The sequence below is a fragment of the Anarhichas minor genome, unplaced genomic scaffold (genome assembly GCF_050575085.1).
Source record: "Anarhichas minor isolate MPS153535 unplaced genomic scaffold, ASM5057508v1 ptg000028l, whole genome shotgun sequence".
NCBI lineage: Eukaryota > Metazoa > Chordata > Actinopteri > Perciformes > Anarhichadidae > Anarhichas > Anarhichas minor.
The window spans coordinates 9748267-9763025 of record NW_027466474.1 but is presented as its reverse complement, the minus strand read 5'-3'; the positions used below and the strand labels follow the sequence as shown (position 1 = coordinate 9763025).

Genomic DNA, 14759 nt, shown 5'->3' with positions numbered 1-14759 from the left:
TGTTACTCTCCTTTAATTAAACCTTGTTTTTATAGTGTTACTAATAAACCCTTTGATGGCATTATCAAATCCATGTTATGTCTGATTTGTGTCTGATGAGTCTTGATGGGTTTTGGTGGTCACTGTTTAATGCCTTTGGGTTGAGAGGGTTGCGACTCTACTCTAATGTGGTATCTAGGGTTTTACAAAGGGTTGCGTGTGCACCTCGATAGCGCTCCAGCTTAATGGACGGAGCATTTCCATGCAAAGGTAATGACGCTCCGTGTCATTTCTCCAACAAGCCTCTAAATGGAGAAGTTATGTATTTGCAAGCGGCGAGTTCGCACCGTTCTCATCCCGCGTTGTGTACTTTTCTCACTCGGCTTGATGGGGATTGGCTAAAGGGCCGGTGTATTATGATAGGCCTGCAGAGGGTATGGGGATGTATATTGAGTGTGGTAAGGGCTTTTCTCCCGGAGTAATGGATCCTGCTGTTGCCAGGTCTGTCTGTCACTGTCATCCACTCCTCTGCTCTTGGATCGCTTCCCTTCCGTCAGCTTGCTTTTCTCCCTTCTCCTGCACTCCATTTTGGTCTGGATACTGTTGAGGATTTGAGGGAAATAGAAGGCGAGTGTCCCCCGCGGGTGATGGCTTCACTTGTATGCGGACGCACAGTCCTACTGGACTGAACCGGGGATTCGTTCGCCTCGAGGCTTTGTTGTCACTCACTTTCTGCCTATTGATTGTGTGGAGGCTGCGTGAGCAAGTGTATTTTTTTATTTATTTCTGTGTGTTTATGTTTGCGCTCACAGGGGTTAGGAGCGTGTGTGTGTGTGTGTGTGTGTGTGTAGGGGGGGAAATTGGCAGCTCTTACTCTGTGTAGGTGATTGCATGGACTACTTTGGAGTGAACTTTGTGAGTGTTGGCACCGGCAGTATACACGCATCTCCCACACACAGCTGAACCCACACAACAAAAGAAAGCAATATGTCATCTGTTCTATAGGTGCTGCTGCTCTCTCAGATTTTGACATTTTCTTCTGTCCTGCTGTTTTTCTAGGTGAGGAGGTTCGATCCTAAGGGAATGGTGCTGCTGAGATGACCTGCGTGACACTGCTTTTCTCAAGAGATCATTCTCCAATCAAGAGAGCGGGGCGAAATCTAACCGGGACATGGTTGGCAGGTTCGCATGATGGACAGGTGATGGAGTCTTCCATCATCTTTCTCCACCAGTGACTCGGCCTGCCAGCCCTCCCTCTGAGGCATAAGTGTGCACCAGCGGTCCAAGGCCCCCTATTTCTCTGCCATGGTGACATAAGCAGTGCTGCAATATGAGGGAGAGCCAACGTGAGACCGTCTCATTTCTTTCTCCAGTAGCTGCTGCAGCTGCTGCTTTAACGCCGTTTGTGTTTAGCTCGATAGCAAGGCTGACTCTGCTGTGAATAATCCCTGCTCGCCGTTTTCTACCCACGCCGAGAGAGACTGTCCCCCGTGTTGCTGGGCTGGTGGGGCGGAGCGGTGTGGCGCAAGACGATGCTGGGATGCGTGACACGCCTCCGTCGGCTGGTCCGTCTCCTCCCCCTGCAGACCTCCCTCCTCCTCCTCTTCCTCTTCTGCACTGTCAGCGTCTTCATCTCTGCCTACTTCCTCTATGGCGTCAAGCGGGAGCTGGAGCCATCGGGAGGGGGCGTGTCCGGGGCCGAGGGAGCGTCCGCGGACTCCGATGACCCGAGGGTCACGCCGTCCCGGCTGCTGCCGCTGCGGGGCGTCTCAGGGGGCCCAGGGGTGGATCCCGGAGGGGCCAGGACAGATCCTGTGGTTCTGGTGTTTGTGGAAAGCCAGTATTCTCAACTGGGTCAGGAGATTGTGGCCATCTTGGAGTCTGGCCGGTTCAAGTACCGGACTGAGATCTCTCCCGGTAAAGGGGACATGCCCACGTTGACGGACAAAGACAGAGGGCGTTTCACACTGGTGATTTACGAGAACATTCTCAAGTATGTTAACTTGGACGCCTGGAACCGAGAGCTGCTGGACAAATACTGTGTGGAATATGGAGTGGGCATCATTGGCTTCTTCAAGGTTAGGACAACACCACACTCCCTCTCCTCCCTCCCTCCCTCTTTCCTCTCACTCACACCTTCTGCCCTGTCCATCTGGCTCCTCCGTCTCTAAGGAGATGGGATTCACAGGGTTGGAAAGACCTGGCTGGTTCAGTATCACTCAGTCCTGTTGCACTTTGTAATCCTATGCTCTATGTATTTTTTGTTCATCTTTATTCTGCAACCTGGTCTCCTTCACTCTTCTTGCCCAGTCTCTTGTTTCTCTTTTCTTCTCTTCTCTCCTTAGTTTTAGTTACTCTAAAATGCTCTAAACCTCTTTCTTCCTCTATACCTCTTTTACCTTCTCTCTCTCCTCTCTCTCTCCCAGTAATCCCTAGCTGAACCTGTTTGCCTAAAGGCCTGTTTTTTGGTCTTATGGTTTTGATCATCATCTCTGAGCCATGGAAAGAATAAGAGATGTGGAGGCATGGATGGTGGTGCCGTGATATTAGGGGTGGAGGTGAAGGTTAGAAATGAAAGCCTGGTGGGATTTACCAACTATTGGGAGAGGAGGAAGCAGAGCAAGGGTGTGCATCCCAATGAATGGACACACAGCGCTGCTGCTCGGCTATCTGAACCGATTTGTCTGCAGTAGAGCCCAACTGATGTCTGGATACCCGATTTTAGCATTTTACAAATCTGCATCGGAACGTGTGTTAAGAAACGAGAGATAGATAACAAGAAAATCCATTACAAATACACAAGATAATTAGGATTAACAAATATTTATGGTCATTTACACATTTTGTCACCTTTACTTTTCTATATTGGGTTTTAATAAGGTCGGAAGAAATTAAAAAAATAAACAAAATAAATGGTTGATTTTGCAGTTATAATATTTACACATCAGCAATCGGGTCCGTGGGGCCGGAGGAAAGAATATCTGATATCCAATATTGTTATTGGATTTTTCCAATATCGGTGTCTGTCAGGTTGTAGTTAATAGATGTGAACACCACACAGCGTATGTCAGCGTGTGGTGGTCCTTTATCTTACACCCACCACCACACAGGCATCGTGGTGAAGTTTCTAAGACTTCAGTAAAAGTGCAGGAGAAAGTAGGACTTGTGGAGATGTGAGAGATTTGGAGAATGACACATTAGAGAGGATAAATTTCAATGAATAATCACTGAACCCCTAAGACTTTGAATCTTAGAGGACACAGCAGGAGGTCATTAATTTTGACTGCAATCTCGGAGCACAGCAGATTGAGCATAGCAGGTAGACGCTGCCTCATGCCTTCACGTTTGAGTAGGCCTGACATTCTTCATTTCACACATGATTGGAGGAATTGGGGAATTATATCCAATAAGTTTCTATCTTTATCACTCTGATGTCTGATGAATCTGTGTGACTTCTCTCTCTTGTCTCCGTCTCTCTGTCGATCAGGCCAATGAAAACAGTCTGCTCAGTGCCCAGCTGAAAGGCTTCCCTCTCTTTCTGCACTCCAACTTGGGTCTGAAGGACTGCACCGTCAACCCCAAGTCCCCCCTGCTCTTTATCACTCGATCCGGGCAGCCCCTGCCAGGTCCCCTCCCCGGGGACGACTGGACCGTGTTCCAGTCCAACCACTCCACGTACGAGCCCGTGTTGCTGGCCAAGACCCAGTCGGCTGAGAGCGTCGCGTCGATGGGGCAGAACGCCGCTCTGCTCCCGTCGGTGGTGCAGGACCTGGGGCTCCACGACGGCATCCAGAGGGTCCTGTTCGGCAACAACTTGGTCTTCTGGTTGCACAAGCTGGTGTTTGTGGACGCCGTGGCCTTTCTGACGGGGAAGAGGCTCTCGCTGTCCCTGGAGCGCTACCTCCTGGTGGATATAGACGACATCTTTGTGGGCAAAGAGGGCACCCGCATGAAGGTGCCTGATGTAAAGGTGAGTTTGTGCATGAGTTTGAGAGTGAAATAAAAACTTTTATCAGACTAGAAACTGAACACATTTATGTGTTTTTCTTTCAACAGCTCTTTGCTAAAATATCAAAAATTGCCTCACACGTAGCATGTGGTACCCTGTGCCAGTCATACAGAAAAACCCGTCTCCCGCTCCTCTTCTCCCTTTGAAATGCGTTCGTCCCAGTAGGCCGCTCAAAGCTGACAGGCCCCACTGCTCACACTGTCACAGAAGCTCCACAGCAATGAATATTTCAGGGGCCCAGAGACGTACAAAGAATGTTGAAAAGCTCCTTGTTTGCTTCCCCTCAGAGCAGAACAGACCCCCTCACATCTGGAGGCCGAGGGTGTAAGAAAAAAAAAAAAAATATATATATATATATATATATCTATATGGAGGAAGCATCAAGCTGCCTCACTGGCAGAGCAACAGCAAGCTTTTAGGAACAAATCACACCCTGACAAGACGAGCGAAATCAGTGAGCGAGAGAGAGGGTGTGTGCTGGGTCTCCTCCAGCGTGGAGATCAAATGAAACAAACACCCGAATCAGAGGAGAGAGAAATATCAAACGGAATGAAGGAGAGGAGTGAGGCAACCGGGACTGGATGTTGGATGTGTACCGAGAGAAACTTGCGGAGTGAAATATGCATGTGGGCACGCGGGTGTTCACGCTTCCTCATTAATGCGCTCGTGCACCGGTATGAGCACAACGTGTATTGACTCACTCTTGCTTTCCTCCCACCGTTTCAGGCCCTGCTGGAGACACAAAGGGAGCTGCGCACCCATGTGCCCAACTTCACCTTCAATCTGGGTTTCTCAGGGAAATTCTTTCATGCTGGTAAGACGCGGCCCGTGAAGAGAGCCTTTGCTACTGTTCATTCGAGCAGAGATGAGAACACGTACTAAACCAGAAGAGATAACACCTCTGTTTTGATTCACAATGTTTTAATTTCTCTGCTCCACTTCTTCTCCTTCATGTCCTGACTTTATTTCTTCTGCTATTAATCTCCCACATGCTGCTCGCTAATATTTGAACTTCTCCCTCTGCCCCTCTGACTTTCATTTCCTCCCTGATCCCATTTCACCTCTGCCTCCTCTTTCATTGTCCATTTTTTTACCTCCATTTCCTCTTCACCCATCTTCACCTTGTTGTTCTGTTAACCTCCTCCCTCCTTTACACTCTCTGTCACGTCCAGGATCCGATGAGGAGGACCTAGGAGACGACCTGCTGCTTTCCTACGTGAAGGAGTTTTGGTGGTTCCCTCACATGTGGAGCCACATGCAGCCCCATCTATTCCACAACCAGTCCGTGCTGGCCGAGCAGATGTTGCTCAACAAGAAATTTGCCATGGTGAGTCACAGGGGGGGGGGCAAAGGTCAGATCACAGCTTTGGGTGAGCGCCTGTTCAGAGCTGTACTTGCATATCTCATCTTCCTTGTTCAAATAGCGGTCTAAGGCAAGCTGGTAATGCTTTTTACAAGCTATATTCTGTAGGATTTGAGTCCTGGTTGACGATACCTGTGGTTACAGAGGTAACAGCACGTGTAATACTACAGTAAACACTACTACGTTGTCAGGAATACAGGAAGAGCAACGGGTGTATCTGTTCGCTGTGTAGCCAAACAAAGTCACGTTGTTAATATTAAAATATTTCCAACTGCTATCGGATTTCGTGCCGCACACGACAGTAGGTTAGCTTGCTCAGGTTGGAGAGGTGCAGTCTAACTGTGGCGGATCCTTCTTGTTCCATTTCGTCCTTGTAAAAATACAAACGGACAGAGAGGGGACGAAAATGAGATCGGCATTTTGTTCACCCTTCGTTTTGCCAGAATTAGCATCAGCAACGACCGAAAGGGAGCGAACAGTAAACGGTGTGAAAAATGATGGTTTTCTTGTGAATCCCTCCTGTGAATGAAGGCTGAATCCAGCGTGGGAGTGGTGGACTCCACCACCACCAATACAAACTACTATATAGAGAGAGAATCACTGAATGTTAAAGCATTAAATGGCTATTGCGGGAAATATGCTGACTGATTTTGGTTTGATTTCATGAAAATCTTCAGGATTATATTCTAGCTTTCATATGTGGGAACATGATGGGTTGCCCTTTTTCATTCTCTCTTTTTCTTGCCTCCCAACTCTCACTCTTCAACCTCTAGGAGCATGGGATCCCCACCAACATGGGCTATGCGGTGGCGCCCCACCACTCTGGCGTCTACCCTGTCCACATGCAGCTGTACGACGCCTGGAAGAAGGTGTGGGGCATTAAGGTGACCAGCACAGAGGAATACCCACACCTGAAGCCTGCCCGCTTCCGCCGAGGTTTCATCCACAGCGGCATTAGCGTAAGACCACTTCTCATCCACATCGAGCATCCATGAGGCCTCATTATCTTGTTACCTCTGGCCCGTTGTTTTCCCTCCACTTCTCTTCTCAACGTCCATTATCTTTTCAGCTAATAATCCCTTTCAGGGTTCTCTTTCTCCATCAACATATGCTATCCTTCATTCATTAATTATCTCGCCGTCTCTACCTCCTCCAGTTCTTTTGTACTTATTCTTCGCTCATGACCAGCGGCTACTCTCCATCCTGCATTTTTGCATCATCCTCCTTTCTATTCTGCCTCTGCTTTCCTTAAGTGCTGTCCCACAAAGATACTGAGCAGAATCTTATTGTCATGTACGGTATATCTCTGAGGCAATCTCATTAGTCTTAGCTGGGCTGCTGTATTCTTCTACTAAGTAAGAGATAATAGTGTAGGAAAGTCGAGTGAACCTGTCCGAGTAGTGCTGCCCAGCAGGCCTCAGCACCACCACATAGCATAGCAAATGTCTGCACACAACCAATCACTAAAATGTCAACACCCCCCCCCCCCCCCCCCCCCCCCCCAAAGAAAACTGCACCCCATGCAACTTCACAGTGCCAGCCAGTGCTGAATAATATACTCACGAGGGCAGAATTAAAGTTGAATAGATAACATTCAAGAGGTTCAAAAAAAAAAGGAAGACATCTTATCTATGTCTTTCTGCAGTTGACCTTCAGCGCTGATAGGAAACGGTGCAGCCTCGATCCAGTTCCTTTGTAGCGTTGGCATTCAGTCAGCCTGTGTGGTCTCAGAGCTCTACAACCGTCCTTCAGATAGCGCCGCAGTCTGAATGGACAGTCTCCACTGCTTACTGATGATTGATATTCAGTTCCCCTGACACTCCAAACTGTAAACGCATTTCCATGAATTTCCATATAGACTCGGAGTGAATAAGGGGTTTGCTTTGGCTAGATGAGCTGCATAATATGAATGTTATTGAGAGCAAACAATGTGTGGGGTAACCGCCTGGAGTCCTGACAGCGCCGCTCTCAGCGGAGGGCTGATGGTGTTTGTGTGGATGCATTTCTTTGTGATTTCCTTCATCAATGTGTGTGTGAGTTAATTCTTTTTTTTGTCCTTTTGGTGACTTTGTGTTTATTTCACAGGTGCTGCCCAGGCAGACGTGTGGTCTTTTCACACACACCATCTTCTATAAAGACTACCCAGGCAGTCCGAATGAACTGGACAAGCTCATCAATGGAGGAGAACTCTTCCTCACTGTTTTGCTGAACCCTGTGAGTCCAAGTATATACATCCACAAGGCACCGCTTTTGTCTTGCACACTTGGAAACCCATTTAACTGGCGGTGCAAATTGAAATCTAAATGAGGCACGGGACAATGACTCGGCAGTGAGTCATGCAGTGATGTCTGCGTCGTGCTTTCTATTTTTTACACTACTGTGAAAGCTTCTTTTATTGGAGCGGCATTTTTGAGATGATAAAAAAAGGCTACTTTTATGACGCCACAAAAGTCACCCTGAATAGTCTGCAGATAATTGTATTCCTCTCAATTACTCTTTAAAACTAAACCATGTTCAAACTTTGAATAAGCACCCTTTGTTTAAATAATTTCACTATTGTTTGGTCTTTCCCTTACATCAATTTCGCCCCGACTTTATCTTGAAGTGCATTTGTATAAGCGTGAAAGGGAAGCAATTACTCTTGTATTTTTAGTGGCCTGTCAGTGACACTGCCTCAGTTAAAAGAGGGGTTCTTGATTTTCTTAAAACAATAGTCTGATATGAGAATTGCAACAGGAAGGCAATTTCATCATCAGTGATAAACAACATCCACAGAAAAGATCTCTGAATACAATGTCCATATGAGCACCAAACATTGTTATCTTAACGTTTAGCAGGTGTGCTGTCCTTATTCTGATGACAATTAGACAAATCAGTCACATTTAGGTGGGCAAGTAACAATTTATCTGTGTCATTATCGATTCATCTGCTTAGTATTTTCTTGATAAATCCGTTCAGTTTACGCTGTCATAACGTAGCAAAAAATATGAAATACGATTGCCTTGATCTCAATGCGACACCTTCAATTACTTGTTTATTCGAACCAACTGTAGAAATTCAAATATAATATATAGATATGATAAATATATGATATTTGTCAGATATGGGATACAATATATGGGATACAATTCTCCCATTTTAGAAGCCAGAACAATTAAAAGTTTGACATTTTGACAAATCAATTAATCGACTAACTGTTTCAGCTTTAGCTAAGTTAACATATCACACATTACTGATAATGTGCCGTTGAAACAATTCATACCACCCATCCCCAATTTATAGCATATTGAGTTTGCCTTCATCCACGTTTAATAAGTCCTCCTCTGCTTGTTCCTTCCCGTCACAGATCAGTATCTTCATGACCCATCTGTCCAACTATGGGAATGATCGCCTCGGCCTGTACACCTTCAAAAGCCTGGTGATGTTCCTCCAGACGTGGACCAACCTGAAGATGCAGACCCTGCCACCTGTTCAGCTGGCTCAGAAGTACTTCAGCCTCTTCCCCTCCGAGAGAGATCCACTCTGGCAGGTGATGGCGATATCATGTATTTATATATTTATTGCATATTAAATTTGCACCCAGTAGTCGTCTTTTTTTTGACAGCTTTCAGTTAAATGCTGCAATAATGACACAAAATAGCAGACGACGGTACTGTATAAAACACATTGTATCCCCTAAAATATGTCATTAAACAGTAATGGCTTCAATCCTTTGAAATAATGACTTTGCTAATGAGTAATACATTGTTTTATGGATGGATGGAGAGCAATGTCGTTACTCATCGTAGCATATTTTATTAAAATGCATCTCATTTGTTAACTGTAGTGCCCGGCGAACAAAGATTAACCTACTTTCCCTTGTATTGTTGAATCTTGGTATTTGTTAGAACTTTTGTAGAAACCACACTTAAAACAAAACGATTGTTTATCTCTATTGTGGCTACAGGATCCTTGCGAGGACAAAAGGCACAAGGACATCTGGTCCAAAGAGAAAACATGTGACCGCTTCCCCAAACTGCTCGTCATCGGGCCTCAGAAGACAGGTGAGAAACGGTGCTTCAACACCACCTACAGGAGGAATCTGGAAATGATTAAAATAGAAGTTCATCATTCAGTTGGAAGCAGAAGTCGGGTCATGTTCAGAGTGGTTTGAATGCTGCTGTTGTTTACACTGTGTGTTCATCTTATCGTGGGATGTACACTCCCTTAAACCCTTTTCCTCTTTACTTCTCCTCTTTGTCACTTGCTCTTTCTTTCTCCTCTCAGGGACGACAGCGCTCTACCTGTTTCTTGGCATGCACCCTGACCTGACCAGTAACTACCCGAGCAAGGAGACCTTTGAGGAGATCCAGTTCTTCAATGGGCACAACTACCACAGAGGCATCGACTGGTAAGAAACCGCACAGACTTTTGTGACGCAGCAGTGCAGCTACCAAACACATTTAACTAGCTTCAGGATTTGATGTGCATTATTTCCTTTGATTTTGGGTGTTTACTTGTTTTTGACATTACATTTGTTGAGTTCAATTTAGATGTTAAGTTTGTGAGCACAGACTTGTTGTGGCTTGAGGGAGTAAAACTTGGTGGCAAAGTACAGATGCGATAGTAAAACTTCAAATATACAGGAAACTTCTGAATATTTAATCTGTAGGAATGCAGGCGACATCAAGTTACAAAAACATGAAAGAACAGTTGAAAAAAACATTCGATTGAATTCTGACTTTCTCATTAAATTTCCAACCCCAAGGTGGTAGAGGTGTTTCTGTTTAATGCAAATGAAATCAAGAAGCGAAATGCAAATGTTGCCAACACCCCACTCAACAACAAATACACTCATTAGTGGAATTCCTGAGAGCAAGACCAGCCGCACAAACAACACCTATTTAGTTAAACCTTCCCTGTTTTGAGTTTCCTGTAGGTTTAATTGATGTGAAACCTGCATCAACGAGAAGCTTCATGCAGCACAGCAAAAAGAGTCCAACACAAAATTCACTTGGCAGGCTTGATATTTATGTGAGCGGGCAGCCCAAATGTTAACGTCGTAAGTGCGGCTCGATGGGGTTTTTTCTTTATACGAGGTGACAAGCTGTTGTACGTGGCCGATCACCCACGTAGCGTATCGAGAAATTATTCTAAATTGGACCGGATCAACTACGGCTGCTTGTAACACTTAGTGTGTTTGTGTTTGCTGTGCGTTAGGTATATGGAGTACTTCCCCCTGCCCTCCAACACAAGTTCAGACTACTACTTTGAGAAGAGTGCCAACTACTTTGACTCTGAGGTGGCTGCTCAGAGGGCTGCAGCCCTCCTACCCAAAGCCAAGATCGTCACCATCCTCATCAACCCAGCGGACAGAGCTTACTCTTGGTACCAGGTCTGTCACAGGCAACCCTGAACTATAACAACACGAGCACCTTTTAAACAAAAACCACCGTAGTATAATTCGATTTATTTTGCTCACTTCTCTGTCTGCCCACAGCACCAAAGAGCCCACGATGACCCGGTGGCGTTGAAGTACTCCTTCCACGACGTCATCACTGCAAGCCACGACGCTCCGGTCAAACTACGGGTCCTCCAGAATCGCTGTCTGGTGCCAGGCTGGTACGCCATCCACCTGGAGCGCTGGCTCAACTTCTACCACTCCAGCCAGGTACCGTGGGTGTGTTCATGCACGTAGTGGTGGGCAGCGTGCAGTTACAAGCCACGTTGGCTTAAGTCGGGATGTGAAAATGTTCCCCTCTGTGTAAATCAAACTTCATGGGTGGCTAGCAGGTATTTTGTTTCCTGAAAGGTTTGAGGTAAAAGAGGCTTGTTGACTCTTTTTGCACAGTTCTTACGGGCAGTGTGTTAAATCTTCTGGACCATGAGGGAAGAAAAACAAGCTTTTGTTGCCCCAGAATTATAAAATCTATCTGTGGTCATTCCTGTTCCAACATAAGCTGTAGTAGCCTCATCTATTAGCAGATAATGTAATGCAGACTTTAGGTTTTCAGGTAGCTATTGTGGTAAAAGAAAGAACATTTGTATTTTTCAACCAGGAACATTTTGGAATTGATAAAACGATTGCAGTAATGATGATGTTCCACAGCCGTTAACATACACGACAGTCCTGCTCCTGTTCTGACGTTTAGTTGCGGTTTGTGTGTCTCACTCAGTTGTTAGTCTTGGATGGACAGATGCTGAAGACTGAGCCGGCTTCAATCATGGATAAAATCCAGAAGTATCTGGCCCTGGTCAACGTCATCAACTACCACAAGATCCTAGCGTGAGTATCGTCTTTCACTTTAAATCACTTGCAGAGTAATTTCATCAACTGCAATGCTTACAAATTAATTCACAGATTGATTTATAGCTTTAGACTCAAACACAGATTACATTTAGTTGTCATTTGTCACTTTTCAACACATGTGTAAGGTTCCAAACAAGTTAAGTTAAGTGCAAATGAAACAAAGCAGATAAGTAAGACTTCATTTTATTCATCTGGCAGAAATCAGGTCTTACTATAGAGCATTTTTTAGACTTTGGGTAAAGATGCCGACCATGGACCGCATCATCCCCATTTCCTGTCATCCTTCTACTGGTGCTGTCTAGTAACATTCCCAAAAATGACTTAATATTGTGTTGTTGTTTTTTGACGTAACTATAGGGAGGTTTTGATTGGTAACAGTAGATTTGAACTCTAAATGAAGTACTCTGTAGTTCACTATTCTTTTATGCATGTATGTACAGGTTCGACCCAAAGAAAGGGTTCTGGTGTCAGCTGCTGGAGGGAGGGAAGACCAAGTGTTTGGGGAAGAGTAAAGGGCGCAGGTACCCCGACATGAACCCTGAGGTATGAGACTTTTGCTCTAAGAAATACACTTTACCAGCTGTTACTATTTAACCTTTCATTTTGTTTTAGAGGTGATTTCATCTTATCTCCTTGTCTCCTTCAGTCGCAGGGCTTGCTCAGGGAGTACTATAGGGATCACAACATTGAGCTGTCCAAGCTGCTCTACAGGATGGGTCAGCCGCTGCCCAGCTGGCTCAGAGAAGAGCTGGTCCACACCAGGTAGCAGCACCACGGGGGGGAGACCACAGCTCCACACACTGAACTTCACCCTGCTGGGGTGGCCTGAAATGTTGAAGATCCCAACTAGTTTTGAAAGGGACTGATATATATATATATATCGACAATTGAAGATGGGATGCCCAACCAGAACTCAAAACTTAATTGTGATCTTCCCAAATGAGCAGGACAGCAGTGGATGATGAGCAAGACGAGAGCGTAGTAGTTGCTTTGAGCAGCTGTTAGCGCTCCGCTCTCTCCCTGAGCTTCCAGATGCTGTTACTCCCCTGCAGGACAAACCAGGACCACGGATGTCCTAGTGATGGCCTCCGCTGTGTCCTGCAGAAGAAGCAAAGGCTCAGTGGTGCATAGGAGGAACCTTCAGTCCAGTGTTTGATAATCACATCCCTGCTCTCCTTAATCAAACATCTCTTCTTCGCATGGACTTCATCTTGAAAATCAAAGGAAGAAAAAACAAAAACAAAAAAAAAAACAGTCTGAAGCTTGAGCAGTCTTCACGGTTTCAGCTCTGGAAAACCGGTGGAAAAGATGAACACAACGTCACCTGTGTCTACAGGGAAGAGTTGTTGTGTTTGGAGCACATGAAAACAGGCAACTTAACATTGACTTAAATGGATGACAGCCTGATTGTCAGAGAGACAATGGTGGCAAATGCCTTTTGACATAAGTGTTTTTAAGTGTTTGTATGAGAGGAGAATGAGACATCTGGAGTCTTGACTCAGGCTGCATGTTGTAGCCTTACTCGATAGGCCTTGGTAGTATCTAGTTATTGCATTTACAAGTGCCAGGACAGAATCTTCATTGAAATATTACCACGTGGACTTTTGAGGGTTCCTTTTTTTTTTAAAGTTATGTTTTCTTTACTTTCCTCAGATTTTTGTTTTTAACGTGTTGTTTTGCTGACGGCAATGCATTATTGTAGAATGTACCAAAACTAAACCATTTTAGCTCAGTTATCTCCAATAGGCCGGATGTACAGAAGACGGGTTTGTTAAACTGTTCGGCCTCCTGTGTAGTCGCTTCAGACCATTGAATTGGCTCGAGCAGGAGCAGTAGGATATATGTTGAAAGCACAATATTTAAGGCACTCAAGAAAACATCGCTTCTGAACATACAGGTTACTGGAAAGCACACTAACAAAGATGGATCCTACCACAGTCTGTGAAGAAGATCATAAGCTAGCTACTATATGTTTAACTACACATTGTGGTCAGAGAGATTCAGATAGTGTACAGAACAAGATTAGGCATTTCAAATCTGTTTTCTGCTTTGGATTCTTTCTTTTGTCAGAACTGTATATTTTATTTCATTTCATTTATTCGATCATTTTAAGTTTGGGGGCGGGGGGGGGGGGGGGGGGGGGGGAGAGAAGCTGTCTCTGGGAAACACGTTAAAAGTTGCCAGGCAGAACAACAGTATGCCCATTGAGACCATACGGACGTTTGGTTGTCGGTTAAGGTGTTACCACTGCAACTAGATGTCAAGCATAGATAACAAAAAGCTGCTCTTATTGCAATAGTTTTGTACAATGTTCTGATGTGATATCAATGCACATGTTGGTCCTTTCATTTCCCGACTTTGTAATGTACATAATACGCAGCCCTCGGTAGACCTAAATTATTGAATGTGTTTGGGTTTACACTCTCCATCAGCCCATTCCCATAGTGTGAAATGTCAGTGCTGTGCTGAGGGGGAGTTTGGATCTCTTCATCGTGCAGAGGTGTGTCGCTGAGATTGTTCCCTCTTGTTCCTCTCACTGCCAACTATTGTACACAGGTACTGAGTCTCTGCATATAAAGTATTAAGTGATAACGCATAACAGCAATGATGGTACTAATCTCCTGGACTGTATGATAAAGATTTGTAATTGTTGTCAATAATTTTTACATTGTAACTAATATTGTCGGTGCTTTTTAATTTGCAAATAAAACACCACTGTATTTTTCAATAGTTTGAGCTGTTTTCCCTTCATTTCTCAGTTGAGTTCATACACGTTTAATATCAACATACTTTAAGTTAATTACGCATTAAATTCAGTGCAAGCAGGATGAAGGTGTCTGCTGTAATGTACATCACTGTCTGGTGATAACAAGGTCTGTTTGTCTTTTGGTTTCACTTCATGTTGAGGTGCTTTCGGGACTGAAATAACAGAGTCTCTAAAAATTAAAGGCGTAGGCCTGTTCAACAGCAAAGTACACTTTTGTATTGCCCTTCTGATGTTTAACTTAACCCTGGGTAGATTAACATGTGGCTCATGTTATTTATTTATTTTTTATTCCTAGTTTGGGAAAACACAAGATTAAACCAAAGTTGCTTCAGGAAGTAAACATTGGCCAACA

General features: G+C 44.9%; 1 protein-coding gene across 1 annotated transcript; it reads left to right on the top strand.

Moving 5' to 3' along the window:
• The first annotated feature begins 1410 nt into the window (after window positions 1–1410).
• On the top strand, window positions 1411–13259 carry LOC142962676 (bifunctional heparan sulfate N-deacetylase/N-sulfotransferase 1-like). The gene is made up of 14 exons (XM_076103271.1): window positions 1411–2057; window positions 3467–3949; window positions 4715–4802; window positions 5161–5315; window positions 6125–6310; window positions 7437–7565; window positions 8698–8880; window positions 9298–9394; window positions 9618–9741; window positions 10551–10725; window positions 10831–11001; window positions 11507–11616; window positions 12081–12183; window positions 12287–13259. The coding sequence occupies exons 1-14, from the start codon at window positions 1512–1514 to the stop codon at window positions 12404–12406; spliced, it is 2670 nt and encodes an 889-aa protein (XP_075959386.1). The 5' UTR covers window positions 1411–1511; the 3' UTR covers window positions 12407–13259.
• Window positions 13260–14759: the final 1500 nt, after the last annotated feature.

Coding starts and splice junctions, on each gene's coding strand:
- LOC142962676 (XM_076103271.1), top strand. CDS start 1,512: ATGCTGGGATGCGTGACACGCCTCCGTCGGCTGGTCCGTCTCCTCCCC. Junction 9,395..9,617: donor CATCGGGCCTCAGAAGACAG/GTGAGAAACGGT, acceptor TTCTCCTCTCAG/GGACGACAGCGCTCTACCTG. Junction 11,002..11,506: donor ACTTCTACCACTCCAGCCAG/GTACCGTGGGTG, acceptor TGTCTCACTCAG/TTGTTAGTCTTGGATGGACA.